Source organism: Anoplophora glabripennis, unplaced genomic scaffold (genome assembly GCF_000390285.2).
Source record: "Anoplophora glabripennis isolate ALB-LARVAE unplaced genomic scaffold, Agla_2.0 scaffold46, whole genome shotgun sequence".
Lineage (NCBI taxonomy): Eukaryota > Metazoa > Arthropoda > Insecta > Coleoptera > Cerambycidae > Anoplophora > Anoplophora glabripennis.
The window spans coordinates 1,106,250-1,127,881 of record NW_019416736.1 but is presented as its reverse complement, the minus strand read 5'-3'; the positions used below and the strand labels follow the sequence as shown (position 1 = coordinate 1,127,881).

The 21,632-nt window shown below is 32.5% G+C and overlaps 1 protein-coding gene across 1 annotated transcript in view; it reads right to left on the bottom strand.

Annotated features, from left to right (window-relative positions):
- LOC108904225 (guanylate cyclase 32E) overlaps positions 1 to 14,751 on the bottom strand; it is a 102,944-nt gene extending 88,193 nt beyond the window's left edge. The window contains exons 1-2 of the mRNA XM_018706691.1: positions 14,655 to 14,751; positions 9,208 to 9,470 (exon numbers count right to left, since the gene is read on the bottom strand). Of these exons, the coding sequence (XP_018562207.1) occupies positions 9,208 to 9,470; positions 14,655 to 14,751 (360 nt within the window). The remainder of the gene's footprint in view (positions 1 to 9,207; positions 9,471 to 14,654) is intronic.
- Positions 14,752 to 21,632: the final 6,881 nt, after the last annotated feature.

The following is a 21,632-nucleotide window of genomic DNA, read 5'->3' as shown; positions in this document are numbered from 1 at the left end:
ATAGCGAAGACGATGAATTATCAGATGATGAAGATGAATGTAATTTGTTACACAAATAATAAATAATGTGTTTAGTGTACCAAAGTATATTTTCTTTGCAGCGGAGGTAGGGGTCTCTAACATATTCGACGATGAATCGCAAGATGCTGACATTGCTGATAACCCAGACAACATTTCAGATGATAATGATGACATACCATTGACACAGTTATTTGGACTTCCCCCAAATACAAGATTTTTCTTTTTGGATGATGAAAACATAACTTGGAAACCTTCAAAAACTGAAAGGAATCCTCAGGATAATCCATTTTCGGGAAAGTTCTTACTACCCGAAGACATTTTACAGTTGCAAGATCCTTATAATTTGTTCAAATTTTTTATCCCAGATGATTTTCTATCCACAGTAGTAGAACAAACATGCTTATATAGCACACAGAAAAGACCCGATAGACCTTTAAAAACTGACCCCAAAGAAATTGAACAATTTTTGGGCATTGGTCAGTCAATACAAGACCACAAATAGCCGACATCATGCCTCTCAGTAGATTTGAGGAGCTGAAACGTTTTTTACATTTTGCAGACAATACCAATGTAACTAAAAGTACAGATAAAATTATACCGGTATTGAATCAAATAAAAGAATCCTGCCAAAAAAATTCCATTTGAGGAGCATCTCTCTTGTGACGAACAAATTATCCCATTCAAGGGAAAAACTTCCCTAACGACACAATCCCAAAAAAACACACAAATGGGGTTACAAAATGTATGTTTTATCGGGAGTAAGTGGCTTCAGTTCGAATTTTGAGCTTTGTAATAGTAAGGCTAACATAAATCTACTACCAGTGGAACGAAATCTGGGAGCTGCAAGCAATATTATACTTCGATTATGTAGACCAATTCCAAGAAGCATAAATCACAAGGTTTATTATGACAATTATGTTTCTGGCCTGCATTTATTATCTTATTTAGAGAAATTAGGTATAAAGAGTGTTGCAACAATAAGACATAATCGCCTCAAGTGACTAAAGAGTGTAAGTGAAAAAGAAATGAAAAGGACGAGGTGCACATATTGAATATACTGCAAATGTCGACGGGATAGATATTCGAGCTGTACAGTGGTATGACAATCGTGTAGTATCCCTAGTTTCTACCTTTTCTGGAACACCCACGCCCACTTACCAAAGTGTAATATTTCTTCAAATCAGAAAATTGCAAAAAAGACATTGATCGCCCAGACATTGTTTCAGTTTACAACATGCATATGGCAGGTGCTGACTTGCAATATTCTCTTCTAGGAATGTATCCCATAAAATTGAAAAGCCGCAAATGGTACATGCGCATATTTTGCCACTTGATTGACGTGGTAATAGTGAATGCTTGGTTGCTTTCGAGAAGAATAAACAAGCAACTAAAAAACAACGAAAAGCTCTCTCTATTACAATTCAAAACAACACTGGCACAAGATCTGTGTTTATTAGGAAAAATGAAGGAAAAAAAGAGGGGGCGCAAATTTTTTTTTTTTAATTTTCAAATAAATCATGCAATAGAGGGTTAAAATAATTTGTATCTGTAAAACGGGATCTCAAATGAAAAAAATATTCTTTATTTTTTGTTTAGAATAATGTATTGTACTGGTATGAAATGATTCTACAGCGAAATAATATTTTTTTTTAATAAGGCAAAAATTCTAATTTTCATTTTGCAACAAACGTACAACAAATCATTGACGTAAACTACTACAATCACCGCTGGCACTCCCTGTATGTGACAAACCTGTCACACATATACCATGAAAAATTAAGGTTGCACTGCAAACTTGATTGAAATCGCGTCAGCCGTGTTTTTGTAATTTTAAAAAATCTGTTTCTTTTCTCAAACCTTAACATCTCGTACCTCAAAAATGGAGGATTTCTGAACACAATGTTTATAAGAACTTTTATCATTAAAGTTGGTCAAATAGAATTACACCCTGTATAAATCTTATTTCAATTTTATTTCAAAAACTATATTACTAGAAATGTAATGTAATGGTTAACTTTTCAAGCGGATTACAAAAAGGATATGTAATACTGTTGGCAAACTGACACTGTTATATCTGGTGGATAACGAATAAATCTATTATGAAAAGCACGCCGTTGAAACTGAAAGTGTGCTTCGTGATGCGTCTAATGCTACAGAAGTTACGTCGGATTTGAATAAAACATTGTAAGCCTGAGAAGAAAGCACGGGAGCTATAAAATTGTTGACCGAGACATTACTTTTCAGTCAATAAATTTTTCAGGGACCCCTCAAACTAAGTTCAACTGGAATATTTCTTAAACGTTGATGACAGTCGGTAGAATACATAAGTAGATGAAACCTCTGTGATGATATTATGTATCTCATTTTGTGAAATGTCACACGTATATTATACAACGCTCATTATATAATATACTATTACATTTGTCAAAACAAAATATAAACTTGCTAGACTTACAAATTCACAACTTCCACGAATTTTTTCTAAAGCGGTTTTCATGCACATATACAGGGTGTAAAAAAAAGAGTGTAAAATATTTCAGTAGGTAATAGTATGAACCAAAATAAGCAGAAAAGTCTTAATAAACATGGGTCCGCAAAGTAACAGTTGCGGAGATATGGACCACTATTCGTTTTTCAAACATTTTATTTTATTAGGAATAAACCGACAAAGGAAGCTTTTAACAAACAAAAAACAAAGTTACAGAAGATGTTCAAAGTGCCCTCCGTCCATTTCCAAGCAGGCACGACATCTTCGTCTCAACGATATTCGAACTCTTTCGAAAACACAATCCTTGTTTTGGATTTCTTGACATTTTTGATTAATCCGTAGCAGCAGCTCTTCCAGGCTATTTACAGGAGTACCATACACTAATGTCTTCAAATATCCCCAAACAAAGAAATCTAGAGGGTTCAGATCAGGCGATCTTGGAGGCCATAAAACAGGTCCGGTCCTTCCTACCCATCTATGTGGAAAAGTTTGGTGTAAATGCTCTAACGGCCATGGAAAAATGAGCTGGAGCACCATCATGCTGGAACCAAATTTGTTGCCTTTGATTCAAAGGAATGTCTTCCAAAAACTGATACAGTGTGTTCTGCAGAAAGTTGAGGTAAGCAGCGCCTGTTAATCGGTTTGGTAAAACAACAGGACCTAGAAACCTGTCACCTACAATACTCATCCAAATGTTTAATGAAAAACGTGCCTGATGTCCAGATTCTATTAGAGCATGAGGATTTTCGTCGGCACAAATATGCGTATTGTGAAAATTAAACACTCCATTTCTATTGAACCCGGCCTCATCAGTAAAAAGAATGTTTGCAAGAAAACGAGGGTCTTCAACATCATGACGTAGAAACCAGCGGCAAAAAACCAAACGTGCTTGATGATCATTTATTGGATTTAAGGCCTGTACTCGTTGCATATGGTATGGATAAAGCAGTTGCTCGTGAAGGATTCTCCAAACAAGAGGACCACTAATTCCTACCTCGGCTGATATTCTCCGCACACTCGTACCTGGATTCTGCTCTACCAGTGCTAGAATTTCTTCTTCTGCTCTAGGAGTGGATACCGACCTTGGTCTTCCGGATTAATGGCACTGTTTGCTCAAAGAACCGGTATCACGCAATCTTTGGTGAATTCTTCCAAACATGCGTTGTGAAGGAATATGGCGATTTGGATAAGCGTCAACATAAACACGTCGCGCTTCGGTGGCGCTCCCATTAGCACGACCATACATGAAATGCATGTCTGTTAATTCTGCGTTAGAGTAACCAGCTATAGCGAAAGAAAACTTGTGCACTGAGAACAACTGTCAAATACGTACTGTTTATTTCACTAAACATCAACCAACTATTATAAGAAAATACACAACGTTTTTGCAAAATAAAAAAGGGGCTAAAAAACATAAAACATTCCATATCTCCGCAACCGTTACTTTGCGGACCTATGTTTATTGTGACTTTTCTGCTTATTTTGGTTCATACTATTACCTCCTTAAATATTTTACACTCTTTTTTTAACACCCTGTATAATATTATAATAGATAACCTTGTCTACCGTCCTCGGGTAGAAAAAATTTTGTCTGATCGATAAAAATTGAATTCAGACTCTATCGTAAAATTTATGAACGTTGTATTCAACTCAGTTGCTAGTCAGGATATAGAAAAACTCAATTTTATAACTTTTTATATTGAAAAATATATTTTCCCTCGGAATCATTTACCTTCAAGTTATTTGAGAAAAAAGGTGATTTTTCCAACAATATCACCCCCATCCATATAAGAAAAATGGATTATTTTTTACTACAGCCTAACCTGTAGTCTAATAGGAAATACAACGAAAATAATTTAAATACTATTCTGTTGTTGCGTAGAAACCCTTCCTCATAGAAATTAAAATAAATCGATCGTTAATTGAAATATCCTGGATTTGTATAAATATGCATTTCTTATAATTTTCTTGCACCTTGTAAACATATTTGTTTTAATATGTACGTCTATAGAGTTGATAAGCTTATCTCAAGGTTTATATTCACTAAAACATCTAAATTGAATCAACATTTTTACTTGCAAAATGTAAATTTGATTTAATGCTATTGACGTGTTATTCCAGAAACTGAGATTCGACACAAACATGAAACGATTTTTCATGCTCGTAACTTTTAACCAGGTGAACCGATTAATACGAACTAAGTAAAGGTTGAAAGCTAAAAGTGAACCGCAGCTAATGCGATACGGATTAACTTTGTTTCTTTAAAAGTGTGAACGTGAGAACGTGCCGAAAATGACGTTTGAAATCGATCCGGTGACTATTTTTTTAATGCTCTTTAACATTTTGTGTAAATAGTTTCTTCTGAAATTAATTGCAAATGCCTCAAATTTATGTTGAAAAACGATGCTTCCTTTTTTAAGTTATCATAAATCTCATACAATTATATAAAGTACATTCATTGGTTTAAGAGAAAGACTACTTGCGTCGACCTGAATTCAGTTACATCCCTTTAGAACAATGAGTTGTCAAGGAATTGTACAGGCTGGTTCATTTTCGATGGGATTTCAGGGTATCTCAGAAACTACTAAAGATATGATAAATCTGATACCACGTTCTCGAGCTCGATTTTCATGACAAACTCGAATGTCAAATCAGAAAGTTGCTATCTTTATTTGTTTGTGAGTTACAGGGAGTTTCTCGTTATTGTGACACTTTTGAACATGTCTGTATCTCAGCTGTTAAATAAATTACAGTTAAAGTGAAAACTGCTCAAGACTAATTCTTTGGCGTAGAATTGAATGCCGGTATTAGATTTTTAGTAGGTCTTAAGATTCCGGAGTTATGACCCAAAGTTATAATTTTTTAAATGGAAATCGTAGCTGGTTATGACCTAAAAAATTTTAAATGATTTTTCTTTTGCTTTTCAGCAATATACCATATGCTATTGTTATTTTTCCAAACACAGAAGAAACGGGGTGTTTTATATATAAATTCAATCCTTTTTTACATTTTAATATGGCTGGCTATAAAAATACATACAAAACTATAATTCTTACTTTTACAAAACTCATATCTGTTGTGTAAAAATATGACGTTTATTTAAAATATATATTACAGATAAGAAAAGACGGAGTTTTCAAATTTTTATTCCACTTCAAATGAAGTTATAATATTAAACGTAAATTAAACAATAGTAAGTACCTACATCAATAAAAACTTTCAAAATTGATAGCTAAATGTTTAAATTGTCGTCCCTCAACTGTCACACATTTCACGCATCTTCTGGCAACGCTTCGGGTAGCATTCATTAAATGTAAGTATAGATATTTGAAATATTATTAAAAGGGATTTTAAATATAATGTCTTTTAGAAAACCTCAAAGGAAAACGGACGGACTCAAATCAGGTAACCTAGCTGGCCAGCTGATCGGTCCGTTTGTTCCTATCTACCTATTTCCTAAACTTTCGTTAGTATTATATTATCACACGAGTATATGTTGTGCATTTAAAATAAATGTCATATTTTTACAACAGATATGACTTTTGTAAAAGTAAGAATTATAGTTTTATCTGTATTTTCATAGCCGGTCATATTAAAAAGGAAAAAATATATAATTTATATATAAAACGCCCCGTATCTCCCGTGTTTGTAAAAATAACTATAGCATGTGATATATTGCTGAAAAGCGGAAAATATCTCTATTTTTTAGGCCATGGTCAGCTACGATTTCCATTTAAAAAAATATAACTTTGGGTCGTAACTCCGAAATCTTAAGATCTACTAAAAATCTAATATCGGCATTCAATTCTACGCCAAAGAATTAGTCTTGAGCAGTTTTTACTTTAACTCTAACTTATTTAACAGCCGAGATACAGACATGTTAAAAAGTGTCACAATAACGAGAAACGCCCTGTAACTCAAAAACAAATGAAAATAGCAAATTTCTGATCTGACAGTCGAGTTTGCCATGAAAATCGAGCTCGAGAACGTGGTGTCAGATTTATCATATCTTTAGTAGTTTCTGAAATCCCCTGAATTCCCATCGAAAATGGACCTGCCTGTACAGCAAATGAGTTTACTGCCAAGGTAGGGACGGTACTTGTAATAATCTTTTTCTAAAAATAAATATACAAGTAAAGTATACAAGGTGTTAACGAAATAGTACTCAAATTTGAAGAGTCTGTAAAACATGTCGAAATATCATGGAGACCTTAGTAGAGTTTTTGTCAGAGGCGGCCCCTAAGGGAGATACAGCTCCCTGATTTAGTAACAGTTACATCTACAACAACGATCATAAGTACAAAAGGAAAATTAAATAGAAATAGTAATTTTCTCATGGCACAATTTGATACATTTATCTAATTTGCAGTAGGAATTTTCGAGAACGTAATGAATTATTGAAATGGATTTTACTGAAAACGGCTCATGCTATTAAAATCTAACAAGAGTACCTTTTTTATGCAAAATATGATAAATTTTCATAATTTCTGATCAGGAACTAGAAAAAGTTGTGTACAAAAAAAAATTGTTAGATTTGCCCCATGGACCTGAATTTTCTTACGCCCCTGTAACAAATTTTGATTTGTATATTATACCGATTATAAAGCATATAAATAGTAATACAACCCCAAAATTTCGTGATTTAATATTAAACTGTTTTGAAGTTATGCAATAAAAACTGTTTCCTGAGTTACCCCTTCAAGGGGCTATATCTCCCTTAGGGACCGCCACTGACAAAAACTCTACTAAGGTTTTCATCATATTTCGACATGTTTTACATACTCACAAATTTTGAATACTTATTTCGTTAACACCTTGTATATGTAGAAAAGTTTGATAAAATGGAGAATACTGAAAACAAGGCAAATATAAAAAAGAATTCAATGAAAACTGCATGTAAAAACTGCGAATAGTCCCATTACAGAAAGGAAAACAAGGAAAGATACAAAAAAATACAGGTGGGTGAAGAAGACTTTAATTTAAAGGACTTCTGTTTTATTTTTCTGTATTTAAATGATTGGTACCCAGGCAGATGGATAGTGAGGGAACATAATGCTCCAATTCACCGACCACCACGTTCACCTGACTTAAATCTTCTGATTCTTTTTTTATTTCAGAGAGTGAGAGACAATTGTGGGACACGACTGAAGATGCTGTTCACAATTTGCACAGTAAATTTTAATTGTTTGTGTGTTACAGAAAACGTTATTGGATGGTCTTATGAGAGAACAGTCTATTGCAAGTTATTTTGTTTCTGTTGTCAAATAAATTACTTTTAAAATGATTTTTTCAAATTTAATCTAACAAAAAAAATTAATTATCTCAAATCTATTACAAGTGCAAAAATTGTACAAGAGGGAAAAAACTAGATAACATGACCGCTGACAAAATTACGAGCAGGATTGTTCAAGGGAGGGGATTTTTTCACAGTACCGTTAATCCAATTATTAGTCCAAGCATTCTGTCACGGATTAATATTAAATTTGCAGAAATTATTTCCTGGACAAAAAAAAATATGATCGTATAGGAAATTAAATTTTAAATTGAGTTTCTTGTTCTTTAAACTCGATCCAAAATGGCGAACATGGTTAAAAAAATCGCAAAGTTGGAAAAAAACTGTTTTTCTAAAATGACTAAAAAAATATAGCACCGATTGAAAAATTTTAAATGAGAAAGTTGTAGGTTTTAAAAAGATCTATCGACTGATTTTGTGAAAGTATTGATTGCTTTGTTAGTTTTCGAGATGTATCGAAAAAAACGTTAAAAATCTTCTCTTTTCTCTTCTATAACTCGTTTACATTTACGTTCCCATATTTGCTACTTCCTGCAAGCATAGCCCGCGGCAAGCCAAAAAAGTATAACTTAAAAATATTAATAATTTTTTGAGATGTCGATTTTTTGAAAAAAAAGGCGCTCTCAAAAATTGGCTAGATCGTCTCAGCGGATAGCAATACAGTAACGATTTTCGCTTTATTTTCTTCGTAAAAAGTTATATTATCATGTTGTTAAAAAATGTTGACGATTTTATTAATTTTAAGGATCAAAAAATGACTGAAAGAGTTGCGCTTTTTTTGGGTATATTTTTTTGAAATAACTATTTCAATTTTTATTTTACGAAAATGACTATTAAAGAAAGAAACTGCTGGCAATTTTTCACGAATTTAAAGAAAAATGTTTTTCTACGACGTTCTGGAGCCGAGATAATTTTTTTATTTAAAAAAAAATCTCTATAATGCTTGGACTATATGTACTCCGTTTAGTATGTCAATAAAATCTTACGAGACATTTCAGTCATTTGAAAAAAACACATTTTTTTATCAATTTTGATAAACTCTAACGGCTAAGTGAAGTAACTTGGAATAGAGGAAATTTTAGTCAAATCTGTATGTTTTTAATCCCATGAATCTGTCAGTTTAAAACGTCCTTCAGCACCTAACTAAAGGGAAATAAATTTTCGAAATACAATTCGATGCGGACTTGTTTATATTCACTTGTATGACCTGATAACTACTTGACGCATGTAATTGTTTTCTTAAATCTGTGAATATACCTTACAAATGACAGTATCACAGACATACTCGATCTTGCTTGATTTCTACAAGTTATCGGATACCATCAACTACAGTGTGATAAAAAAAACGGATATAGCGTTAGAGATAATTGTAAACAAGACGAACAACGCTACTAAATCCACTTACATAGGATATCATGGGCACATTGAAGGCTGCTGCCATAAACGCCTCGTGCTCGCAGGTCTCCTGCGGTCCAACGTACACAGAAACGTTCTTAGTCCACAGGTCGGCGGTCTTCTGCACGCTGATGATCTCCTCGCCGTACGTCTCGGCGACTATAAACTCCAGCTTATGGCCCCTCTTCGCCAATGGGCCCCGGTTGACCTCCTCCACGGCTAAGGATATGGCGCCGGAAATCGTTAGGCCTGGACGCGGATACTCAAGGTCGCCTGCAAAGGATAACGTTTTTTTTTAATACAAAACTTTTTTAAATGTATTAATTAATATCTATGCATCCTCTTTCCTGATACGATACGACAAAATTGAAGCAGAATAGTAATTTGATTGAACAATATTTTCAATAATCAATTGGACCGCTGAAACTGCAAAATTCAAAATTGTTGAAACTTATTGAGAACCCCTGGAATCGTTCCCGATTAACATGTTACATAAAAGAATTCATACACTCCATCTTTTCTCTTTTAATTAAAAGAAATAATCAGCACCTAATCAGAACTAAATAATTATCATTCTAATTCTGTTAAGTGATAATTTGAGGGTGCCACAGGGCTCTATTTTGGGTCTGATCTATTAACATTAATCGTACAATTACCATTTCCAGGAATTTCTCAGAATAGAACTTCATGTAACAAAAGTAGGTAGCATTTTCAGATCAAGTAAATTTGTGTTTTTATTTGAATATTTTAACTTATACAGGGTGATTTTTAAGTTGATACTTTCCTTTTAACACTGTTTAGAATGCAAGAAAATAAGAAAATTTTTCAAATAAAATTATGTCCGAAAATGCTTTGTTTCCGAGACACAGGGTGTTAAAGTTTTAAGGAAAAAATGCCTTTTTTATCATAACTTTCCTACCACTCCAGATATTTCCACAAAATTTGGTACACTTCTTTTGACCATTAAATTACATTTTTTGATGGAAAACTTTTTAAAAAATTTCTACCAGTGGCGTTCGAACAGGATTTGTATTGAATTGTTTTAAAGAAAAAAAAAAGTACGCCACTGCTTTTTCTTAAAATGAATATTATGTTTGTAATACTGATTTACTTTGGAGTTAATTTGGTCTCTTGATATTTGTTCATATGACGAACGGTTTTTGTTTAAAGAAATAAAAGCCATTTTGATGCATGGCAAAATCGCTAAAATCTGATATGGTGTTTTGTATGTAAAATTCGTTTTTGACTAATTTGTATTGTATGTACCAGTGGTGTTAGGTTTTTGACTGTGTAAGAGGTTCCTAAAAGAAACAGCTTTTTTATGTAACTTTTTATTTATTAACTGTAAACCAAACGAGATACGTACACATTTTTTTCATTACATTTTAATTGTAGTAATGTAAGTAATTGGCCTTACTTTAATACAAATTAGTCAAAAACGAATTTTACATACAAAACACCATATCAGATTTTAGCGATTTTGCCATGCATCAAAATGGCTTTTATTTCTTTAAACGAAAACCATTCGTCGTATGAACAAATATCAAGACACCAAATTAACTCCAAAGTAAATCAGTATTACAAACATAATATTGATTTTAAGAAAAAGCAGTGGCGTACTTTTTTTGTTTAAAACAATTCAATACAAATCCTGTTCGAACGCCACTGGTAGAAATTTTTTGAAAAGTTTTACATCAAAAAATGTAATTTAATGGTCAAAAGAAGTGTACCAAATTTTGTGGAAATATCTGGAGTGGTACGAAAGTTATGATAAAAAAGGCATTTTTTCCTTAAAACTTTAACACCCTGTATCTCGGAAACGAAGCATTTTCGGACATAATTTTATTTGAAAATTTTTCTTATTTTCTTGAATTCTATACAGTGTTAAAAGGAAAGTATCAACTTAAAAATCACCCTGTATATTTAATATGGTCACAATATACCGATTGATGGAAGAAATAGCCATAAATTTTACAGGTTAGATAGCCATATTTATAAAACGCAATCATTTCAACTTTACTGACTAGTTCTGTGGTGACTATTCGACAAACATTTCCTCTACGTCCTACCCCTTCAACATTTAAAATTCCACATATATAAAAAATGGATACCTTCGCTCGGTTTTTATGAAAAAAAATATTACTTTCTAAAGAAGGAGGAAATGGAAGTTAGAAAACGTTCAACAAAGGGAAATAGGGTAGAGTATTGCTAACGTCAGGGAAACATATGGAGCAGCTTAGAGAAGAGGAAAAATTATTAAAAGAGAAATAAATTGAAAGATTTAAAATCCTATAGAATAACTTTATATGAATAACAGAAGAGGAACAGTAGTATAGACGGAGATGATCTTGTACTGAATACAGATACAGGTAATAGGAAAAATTGACATGAAATAAAGAATCTCATCCGCTTTTAATACGCATACCAAATCTCTAAAATTGCCTAAATTATGTAAAAAGAACACTATTTATTATCGAAAGCATAACTAACAAGATATTTTCAAATTCTAAATTTCACTTCTGCCTCGAAGTCAGATAATATAACGATGGAAAATGTCAAGGCAGCTGGCGTTGTATTTCATTCAAAGTATTCATTACAAATATTTCTCAAACTTCCTCCAAAGTTTAGACTGCTTTCACATGCCTTCATACACAGAGACCAGTACGAGGTCCCTACATCTACAGAGCTGGTTTATCATTCGTTATTTTGTTAATTACGTACAACTTGCTTTCGAAACATATTAAATCCCCTTTAATTTCCCCTGTCAACCACCAACACCCCCGACAAACACTGAATTCCAGTTCATGTACTTCATCGTTGCTGTGACGGCTTGGTAAGCCTTTTCTTGTTATTAATCCACGACTGATCTGTCTCTTGTTAAATCCACCCCCTCAAATGCTTGCAGATGCAAGAGAGGGACAGAACAAAACAACAATAACAACAACAACAACCACAACAAAGACAATAAAAACAACAACACCAACAATAACAACAATAGCAACAATGAAAATAGCTTAAATAGCTGCCATAGATATAGTAAAAATTATTTCAAAATATAGCAGCATTAAAACTAATTAGACATGTGTAACTTCTGCAACCAAAAGAGAAGAAAAAAGAAAGGAAGGTTGATTAAAAAGGAAGATTTTACTGCAGCTATAACCGTCCTTCTACGATCAACTCTGGGCATAAGGACGAAATGGCTAATGAAATATTTAATGACGTGATTGGATGTTTAATTTGTTTTGTGAGCTTGTTTTTTTCAGTGTATCGCTGTTTTAACTTCTAAAAATAAAATTGCCTTAATTGCTAATTAAAATTGAACTGGTGGATTCCATTAAAATGTTGAAACTTCTTTTGCAAAAGGTAGAAAACAATTAAATTTAATCCGTGATAAAATATTTACGCTTCGATTTGTATAAAACAGGTAAAGGTAGCTGGGGAGGTATTTACGAAAGCAAACTTTATACGAGTACTTAGTTTACAAAATACATTCAGTAGAACTTGGGAACTTGAATTGTTATGTAGTTATTAATTAATTATATACTCAGTATAATGGAATTATGAAATTATCATTGAATTAGACACCGTTATGCTATATCCAGATTTATGAAATTTTTCTTTAAAATTTATAACCAAGTATATTAAAGCATACAGGTAAATCACTTTGCCAGGTGGCAAGACGAGGCTTAGAATTCACGCTAGTTGTGGTAGAGTCAAAGCAGCTATCAGGGGTTCCTCACGGGTCTAATCTTAGACCCCTCTTATTTTCGATATTCATTAATGACTTTACAAAAATTATTAAATGCAACAAGCTGTAGTTATTCAGGAAAAAGTGTATCAATTATATTTTAGTTATTCATTAAACCATAAGTGACTCGTAGTCACAATATTCTTTATAAAATCACCCAATATACAAGATGGCTTACAATTTGAACAGTATTTCCTATCATTTTAATTTTTTATCTGTTGCATCTGTAGATGTATAGGAAATAATTAGCTTTCTTTTTTCTCCTTCCCAGTTTTCTAGTAGGTATTGTTGTTAATAACTTATAAACTTGCAATACCTACTTAATTCTATAATTTTTAGATAATATTTATGTAATTCCATAAGATAACCCTCACTAAAAAAAGTTTAAAATATTTAAAATAGGGAGATTTCTAGGAAGTTTTGTCAAGAGTATCTTATTTAGAACACACACTATAATAATACAGGGTGATTCAGTCATAATGTCATTAATTTTAACCACGTGTTGAGAAGGCATAATAAAGACAGAAAATCAAAAAAAAAAAATTACCCGACCTTTTAAAAAATAAGCAAATTATCCCTTAACTCCCGTTAATCCGGCGCCCTACTTCACAACAGGCAACACGCCGGCGGACTATAGAGTGTTAGAAGGTTGAAGCGAAACAGCTGATATCCCCAGTAGTCTTGAATTTTGCAATTGGTTTTAAAATCATAGTGCAGCAGATCCCAACTTTATTTAGAAAGTGCTATGGACAGATGAGTGTTTTTACTTAAGTCTCACAATGAGGTATACGTACTACAAACTGAATAATTAATTGAATGTGATACAACAATATTAAAAATACTAACCTAACACTCGGAAACAATTATCGTTATACACTTGTTTTTATTAACAAATAAATAATACTTGTTAATATTTAAAATTTAAAAAAATGTCTTATTCATTCATGTGTCTAGGTAAAAAGCTCTGTTTTTTCTATGTCGTTCACAACGGATTAAAAACGCATTAAAAGCTAGGTTAATAACCGCATATTATGGTAGGTCAAGATTCACTCTCGATAAATCTTTATGGGTCAGCGTCTAGGAGCAGTCCGAAAAAGGATTTAAATAATAATTTGAAAATATATTTTTTTCAGCGTAAATATGCATTTTAACATTTTTTTCCTCTTTTAATTTCTTCCCCTAAAATTAATGACATTATGAATGAATCACCCTGTATATAGTGTATCCACGGATGGAGTTGAAACGAGGGAAAACTTTTTATTTTTTGAAAAAAGTTATTCTGTTAAAAAACTCGCCTTTGTTCAAACGAAGAACATTATTTTAAATAAGCAAACATACAGAAATAGAAATATATTTTCATTTTTTTTAATTCTATTTGTGATAACGATTTTATTTTCTGTTGGACAAGTAAATTGCATTTGATTTGATTCTATAAAAATGTAAGACCATCCTGAACTCGAGCAAAATGCAGGCGCGGATCCAAGGGGGGGGGGCGATGGGGGCGATCGCCTCCAAACGATCCGAAAAAAAATGAAAGTTCAAAGAGAATAAATTAATAAAGAACATCTCAGTTTTTTGACTGTATAACTTTTTTTTAAGTAAAATAAACGAATAAGGATTATAAATTTTGTTTCAGTTTTCTTGATGACTGCACTGGAAAAAGTATATGTGGCGTGGCATCAGTTTAGTTGTTAGGATTCATAACTTACCTGGACGTCTTTGGGAACCAGTAAGGTACCCGATGGTGAAGGTCTCTGTGTGAGTTCGCGGAAGATACGTCGTCAACAGGACGAACAATTGAAGCATCGCTTAAATCGATCTGGAAAAAGAAACCTTTATTTAAATACACATATTTAAACCCTTTGTTTATAGACACAAAATATATTCTCGGATTAATTGAATTTATATACATGTAGCTACATAAATAAAACAGATCCATCCATTTAAATTCGCCATTAAATTCTTTTTGCCGTGGCAGACAGCATATTGGATTTCGCGTAACAGGATTATATATCGGAGTCTGGATTATCTGGGTGAAAATTGTATTTTTATTCACATATGAGGAGAATAACCCATCTGTGGCAAACATTTAACTTATTTGCGCTTGGAATTTTAATATTAAGCGGTAATATTTCACATTCATGCTCGAGTGCTACGATGTTCCATATCAAACGTAAGCAAATAGGATACAAACGTATATGGCACGCCATGTTTTAAGATTTAAAACGGACTTTTATCAAAATGGAAAGTGTATTTACTCAAGAGCTTTCGCTGAAATATTGTCGTAGGTTGTAGGTTATCTCGCTGGAAAATACAGAACAGAATTCCGTCAATAGCAGTAGTTTGCAATAGTTTGATGGAAAACTTTCATCTTTAACAATGAATGTTACACCTCGTTTAAAACGACTTAAATTTATTTATTCCAGTGATCGAAGAGATTAAGATTAAGATTAAACAATGTTCTTCGATATGATAGAGATTTAGGTATGAAAAAATATCCAACCCCATAGACAAATCTAATTTTCAAAAAAAAAAAGAAAAAATTATTTTTAATTTTTTTATTTATCTAACATTTTTTGATGAACAAAAAAATAGATTTTTGCGAAAAGAATATTGAATTTAAAAAAAATATAAAATATACAAAATTTTTTCCTTTAATTGATTTTTAGTAAAATAGTTTTATTTATTCGTATCACAATGAAATAAAAATCGCAGCGGTTTGAACTCTCGAGGGTTTCTTTAGGATCTTTGAGTTTAAAAAATAACCTAAAATATCCTTAATATAGGTATTCATTATTTGTATTGTTAGTTATCTCAAGTAGAGAAAATTATTAGTCGCAATTTTTCTTTTTCTGAATCAAGCTTCTTGTATCGAATTTTTTTTAATAAAAAAGGATAATATCGTCTCATAGAGGATACTCTGAAGTTTTCAAAACCGTTTTAAGATTTTCTGTATACGATCATTAGTTTCAGAATAATTAAAAATTAAAAAGGATATATCAAACTGAAAGAGCTGAAAGCGAAAGTTTTAAAAAGTTTTTCCGCTGGATTTCTTAAAGGTAACTAGCGACAAAAACTTTACCTTTGAGATCCTGAAACAACAAACTTAAATGTTAAATTGTATTTATTTTTTTGCTCTGCGACCATTTTTGCCAAGATACAACCTTTTGAAAATTACGTAAAAATTTAGGATTTTTTTTCCATTAATTTTTATAACTAGTGTATTTGAATTAACGTAATATACCTTTAAAATACAGTAAACAATACAAGAGCTAATAATAACATTTTTTTTAATTTAAGTTTTCAAATACTCATTTGTGGAAATAAAATGCCCACCAGGATCATCAGACCTCAGTCCTTGTTCTTTCATTTTCTGTATTATCTTATAGGGTTCAAATACTTGCAACTGATGAACTGATACTACAGAAATACTTTGAAACCTGTTTAAGAATTGCTTTTTGTAATTGAAAAACAAATTAAATTTCTAATAACAAAACCACAATGCAACGTATATTATTTTTAATCTTTGATTGGTCATCTCATCAAGTGTTTTAGGAAGTGTTGGCCCTAGAAGTAAGATCAAGATGGCTGTAGCCAAATAATTTTTATATTTTCTTTCACTTTTTTCTTTCGTGCTGCATTCGAGGCCAACTAGGTTCATTGAAAAATTGTATTCTTCAATAATTTCCTACATTAATTAATTACGGACAATACAACGGGTTTTATTTTCTTACTCAAAAACGGCGTATCGCAGGACAAAAATAATTTCAAATATAATTTTATTTGGGAAAAATTGAAAATATTAATTAATTTCCTTGTTATTTTTCCTAAAATTTTATAAGTAAGACATCATGAAAATAATGTCAACACGTACGACATTTGACAGGACAAATAATCTGCTGCATGAACTCATTTGAAAATACCACTTCTGTAACAGCAATTTCGAAGAACTGTGCTCTGCCGCTACCAATCCTGCTCCACTAACGTTAATTGAAAATGGCTCCTTAATCCAATTTTTGCTTGAACTGGAAACTGTAAAATACGACCGGAAACCGTTCTACAAATCATTCAAGTGCCTCCTGATATCTACTACGTAATATAAAGTACTTGCAGACTAAGATTAAGGGCGCCGTTCTCACAAAAGAGTGTGTTCTACAAAGACAAAAGATTTTAAGCATTGAACTATTCACGGATTACTAAATAACAATAAGTTTATGCGGTGACAATGAGAGGCAATTGAAAATAACGAATAAAAAGCAACAAAAAACTATCCTTTTCCGTTAAGAGTCTGTTCTCTGTACACTGCTAAGGTATCGCTGCGGGGTCGGGTGCACGGGCGTTACAGCTGGAGGCGGAGACTATCGCTCTCCCACTACGATGATTTTACAGTGGACGTATTTAGATTGATTTAAACGAGCCACTAACGTTACAATTTTTATTTCAATAATTGTGTCAATTTAAAATTAATACAATTATTGTACCGCAATTGTACAAACAAATTTCATCGCAATACAAAATTGAATAACCGACATCCCGTGGACGTCAATTTAACGCTCCTTCTCTTTTTTGGTTTTATGAGAAAAAGTTATTCTTGATGAAGAGTTCTGCATGGCCTAATATTCAAAATGGAATAATCAGATTTCAATTTTTTTCAGTCGTATACGAGGTTTGTCGAAAAATGTAAATTTTGCTCAAGAGTAAAGTACCTTTATTTTTTAAAATATCGACAATCGTTATTAAAAGTTGATCTAAATAGAAAACTACGGTCAGATATCCAATATTATCCATTTACCATTAAAAAAAAAACAGATTTTGTTATTTTTACAAACTCTTCTCCGTATTGATAATTTACGTCTAGAGATAGACATTAAATCTAACAGGTAAGGTAGTCGGATTTTTGTAATTTTTGATATTTATGGTACGTGTAGTTTGGACGTTGAGTAAGAATTTTTCGAAGTACGATGCAACGTTCATAATTTACCGAGGTAATTGATTTTGAAGTTTTACCTTACAGCTAAAACCATTAGATGTGACACATTCTTTAACTGGGAGCGTGGCCTAATAGGTAGCGTTCGGAACTGACAGTCGCGAGATCGCTGGTTCGAGTCCGTCGCGTGATTTTTTCTTTCATAACGCAACATGGTATTTTATTATTTTTTCATCTCGAAAATTATGAATAAACGAAATATTTAATAAATACTTATGTATATGTAGGAATATTCTTCAAATATTTCATTAAAAAGCACAATTGGTTGATAAACAATATTTATTATGAACTGACAATAAGATTTCATTAAAAAAAAAACAAACGAGGTCAGGTAGGATGTTCTTTTATTTTATATTTATGTTACTATTTGACATTTTACGCAGTGTGGCACGAGCCAGAATAGTAGTTATCATAAAAAAATGGGAAGCAGAAATTTTTTAAGCATCTAGCTTCCTTTCTTTTTCTTTTTCCGATCTCGAAAATTATGAACAAACGAAATATTATGAGAACTGTATGTAGGAATATTCTTCAAATGTTTAATTAACATTTTGAGCTAGGTTGTGTGGGTCGTCCACCGTGTTTAAAAAAACACACTTGCTCGGGCATAAAAAGTTTCTGCTTCCCATGTTTCTATGATAACTATCATTCTGGTTTATGCCACACTGCGTCAAATGTCAAATACTAAAAATAAAATAAAAAATCTACTTGACCTGGTTTGTTCTTTTTAAAGAAACTTTATTGTTAATTCATAATAAATATTATTTATCAACCAATTGTGCATTTTAATGAAATATTTGAAGAATATTCCTGCATATACATAAGTGTTTATTATAATATTTCGTTTGTTCATAATTTTCGAGATGAAAAAAATAATAAAAAACTATATGGGGCGTTTTGAAAAAAAAAAAATGTCACGCGACGGACTCGAACCAGTTATCTTGTGACTCAGTCCCCAACGCTACCAATTACGCCACGCTCCCAGTTGAACAATGTGTCACATCTAGTGGATTTAGCTGTCAGGTAAAACTTCAAAATCGATTATCTGGGTAATTTACGAACGTTGCGTCGAACTACTTCGAAAAATTCTTATTCAAGGTCCAAACTACACGTACCATAAATATCAAAAATTAAAAAATCCGACTACCTTACCTTCTCCTGTAAGATGCACTGACAAACCAATGGAATTTTTGATAGCAAACGTCAAAACGCTAGTTACAATTTATAAAATACAAGAAATGGCAGCTCTGTTAACTTCTTAGGAGAAAATTTAAATAGTTTTGATTGTGGGAGATGATTATAAAACTCATCAAGAAGCGGCAGTGATTTTTAATAACAGGCATCCGAATAGAAATCTCGTATACGAGAATAAGTTCAATATGAAAATAATTAAAAATCGTCAATACTCATCAACGAGCACTCGATCATAAATGAGTTATTTCACTAGTATGACCAGGTGCATTTGGAAACAAAAAACGTATACTTTCTCAAGAAAAACGGCAAAAAACGAAAACGGGATTATTGTCGGCATTTCCTTTAATAAACATGGGCTGGGATGGAAACGCCGAAATGTTGTACTGTATAAATTAAATATATTATTACTATTAAAAATTTCATTGTTACCGCTGATAGTGCAGTAAAAACATTTATTAAAAAATACATGTTTTAGTTTTTCGCTAGAAATAACGTTGCCTGGTTGTGCCGTACAACTTTTAACTCACGATAGATTTTATATCAATCTCTGATATAATATCTCATTGGATGCAAAAACTTCTACCAATGAAAATAAAAGAATCGAACCTCGCAAGATCGATTAATTCAATACTCATTCAATTGAGAACGTATAGATTATCACTGACTAGATATTTCTTTGAACTCCGGTCCTGTCCGCAATTACCAATCTCTAAGCCCATCCCACTGAGTAAAACACACGTGGTTGCAGCATTTAAAATATATTCGTTTCTGACGTTGTAGACGTTCGGGATTTAGCATAGAATTTTGAGTAATTTTTATCAAATCAATATAATTTTGGTATCATTGCAAAGCTAAAAGATAGACCCACTTCCCTCTTGTAAGCAATTTTTGATTTAAGCCTTTATTTTTCAGTAAATAAATTGTAAATATGACGATTTCTTGCATAGTTTACTCTTTAAATTTAAACAATTAGAAACCAATTTTGAAAAAACTGTTACAAGACAGCACTAGGAAAACACTTTGTCTTTCGATTGGTTTTTTATTTGGGCCGCTATGTTTATTCGTTTTCCAAATATGTGTTATGGGCCGAACCCTTAAAATGGGTTTATTTCAAGCGCGCGACGGACTTAAAACAATTGTTATTTACTTCTGCAGCCAAATTTTTAGTTTTAATATTACATATTTTCTGCGTTTTGAACCGCTTAATTGCTCATCTTAAGAACGGCGTTCTCTAGCGGATTTTTAGTGACATATTTTAAGGTCGTTTAACTTCCTGTCTAAAGCAGAACTGACCATCTTACAGCAGAATTAAATAACTACAACAGCGGAAAGAATGGACGATCTTTACGGCAACTTGTATGGAAAACTGCCCCGCAACGAGGTCAACGACAGCAGTGCAACAACTTCTCGAGTGTGCCGCCGTTAGCTCTCGAAAATCACCCCATTGTAGTGCCGTGCACGGCGGGATTCTCTACGGGGCGCGTAAGCAACCACTTCCCGGCCTGTCGACCTACGGGTTTGTGTTGTTTCCACGCATTAGCCAATCTGTTAGTTTTCGGACATAAATTCCCTACTACGCTCCGTTTTTTGCCACAATTTTGTACAGCGTGTCCCTCCCAGTAAACGCACATAAGTTAGAAAATCTAGAGCTACAGATTTCTACAGGGTGTTTACTAAAGAATGGGCCATAAGTAGGGTTTCTGGTCGAGACTTCTCGAAGCGAGAATTCCCGGGAAATCTGGCCTTACTCGAGACGAGAAAAAAGTGTCGAGAAATCGAGATATCGAGAAATTTAAAAATCACGCGCATCTTAAGTTCTTGACTGGAGTTCGTTTCGTTCATGCGTTCAATTCGTTTCTCGACAAATAACTGAGCGGTTAAAGTAGTTTCTCTACCAGCTCATGATTTATTTATTTTAAGTTTTTAAGGCTTTAGTTTACTTTGATGATTCTTTTTTTTAATGTACAGGGTAATTCACTATTTTTGACCCCCCTTTAACTTTTTTGTTTTAAGAATTATAAAAAAATGTGAAATACAAAAGTTGCACGATTTTTTATGAAGTTTTCGAAAATGATAGTAGAAAAACAAATGAAGTTCAAACAAAATGGCCGCGGATGTTAACTTTGTTAATTTAAATGGAACACCCTGTATATTTTTACATATTTGGATAGAACGTTCCTTGTCGAGCATAGTCATATAGGGTTTGTTGGGTCCATCTCTAATAATAGGCGAGATAATATTAAAAAACGAAATGATGTTTTTTTATTAAGAAAATAAGACATCTTGTAATTGTTAGACCTCTTTCAGGCATTTCTGCCTTTTTTCCAATTACGTAAGGATTTAGATTTAGTTGTAATATATTTTGACATATCGGACATTGATATAGTCCAAAATGCGTATAGGTATTTTAAGTAAATCTCACTAATTAGACCGTGTGAGGCCAATTACTCATGGACAATCTTATATATGGTAGGTCGTGACAGTGACAGGTAGTAATGTCATGATAACA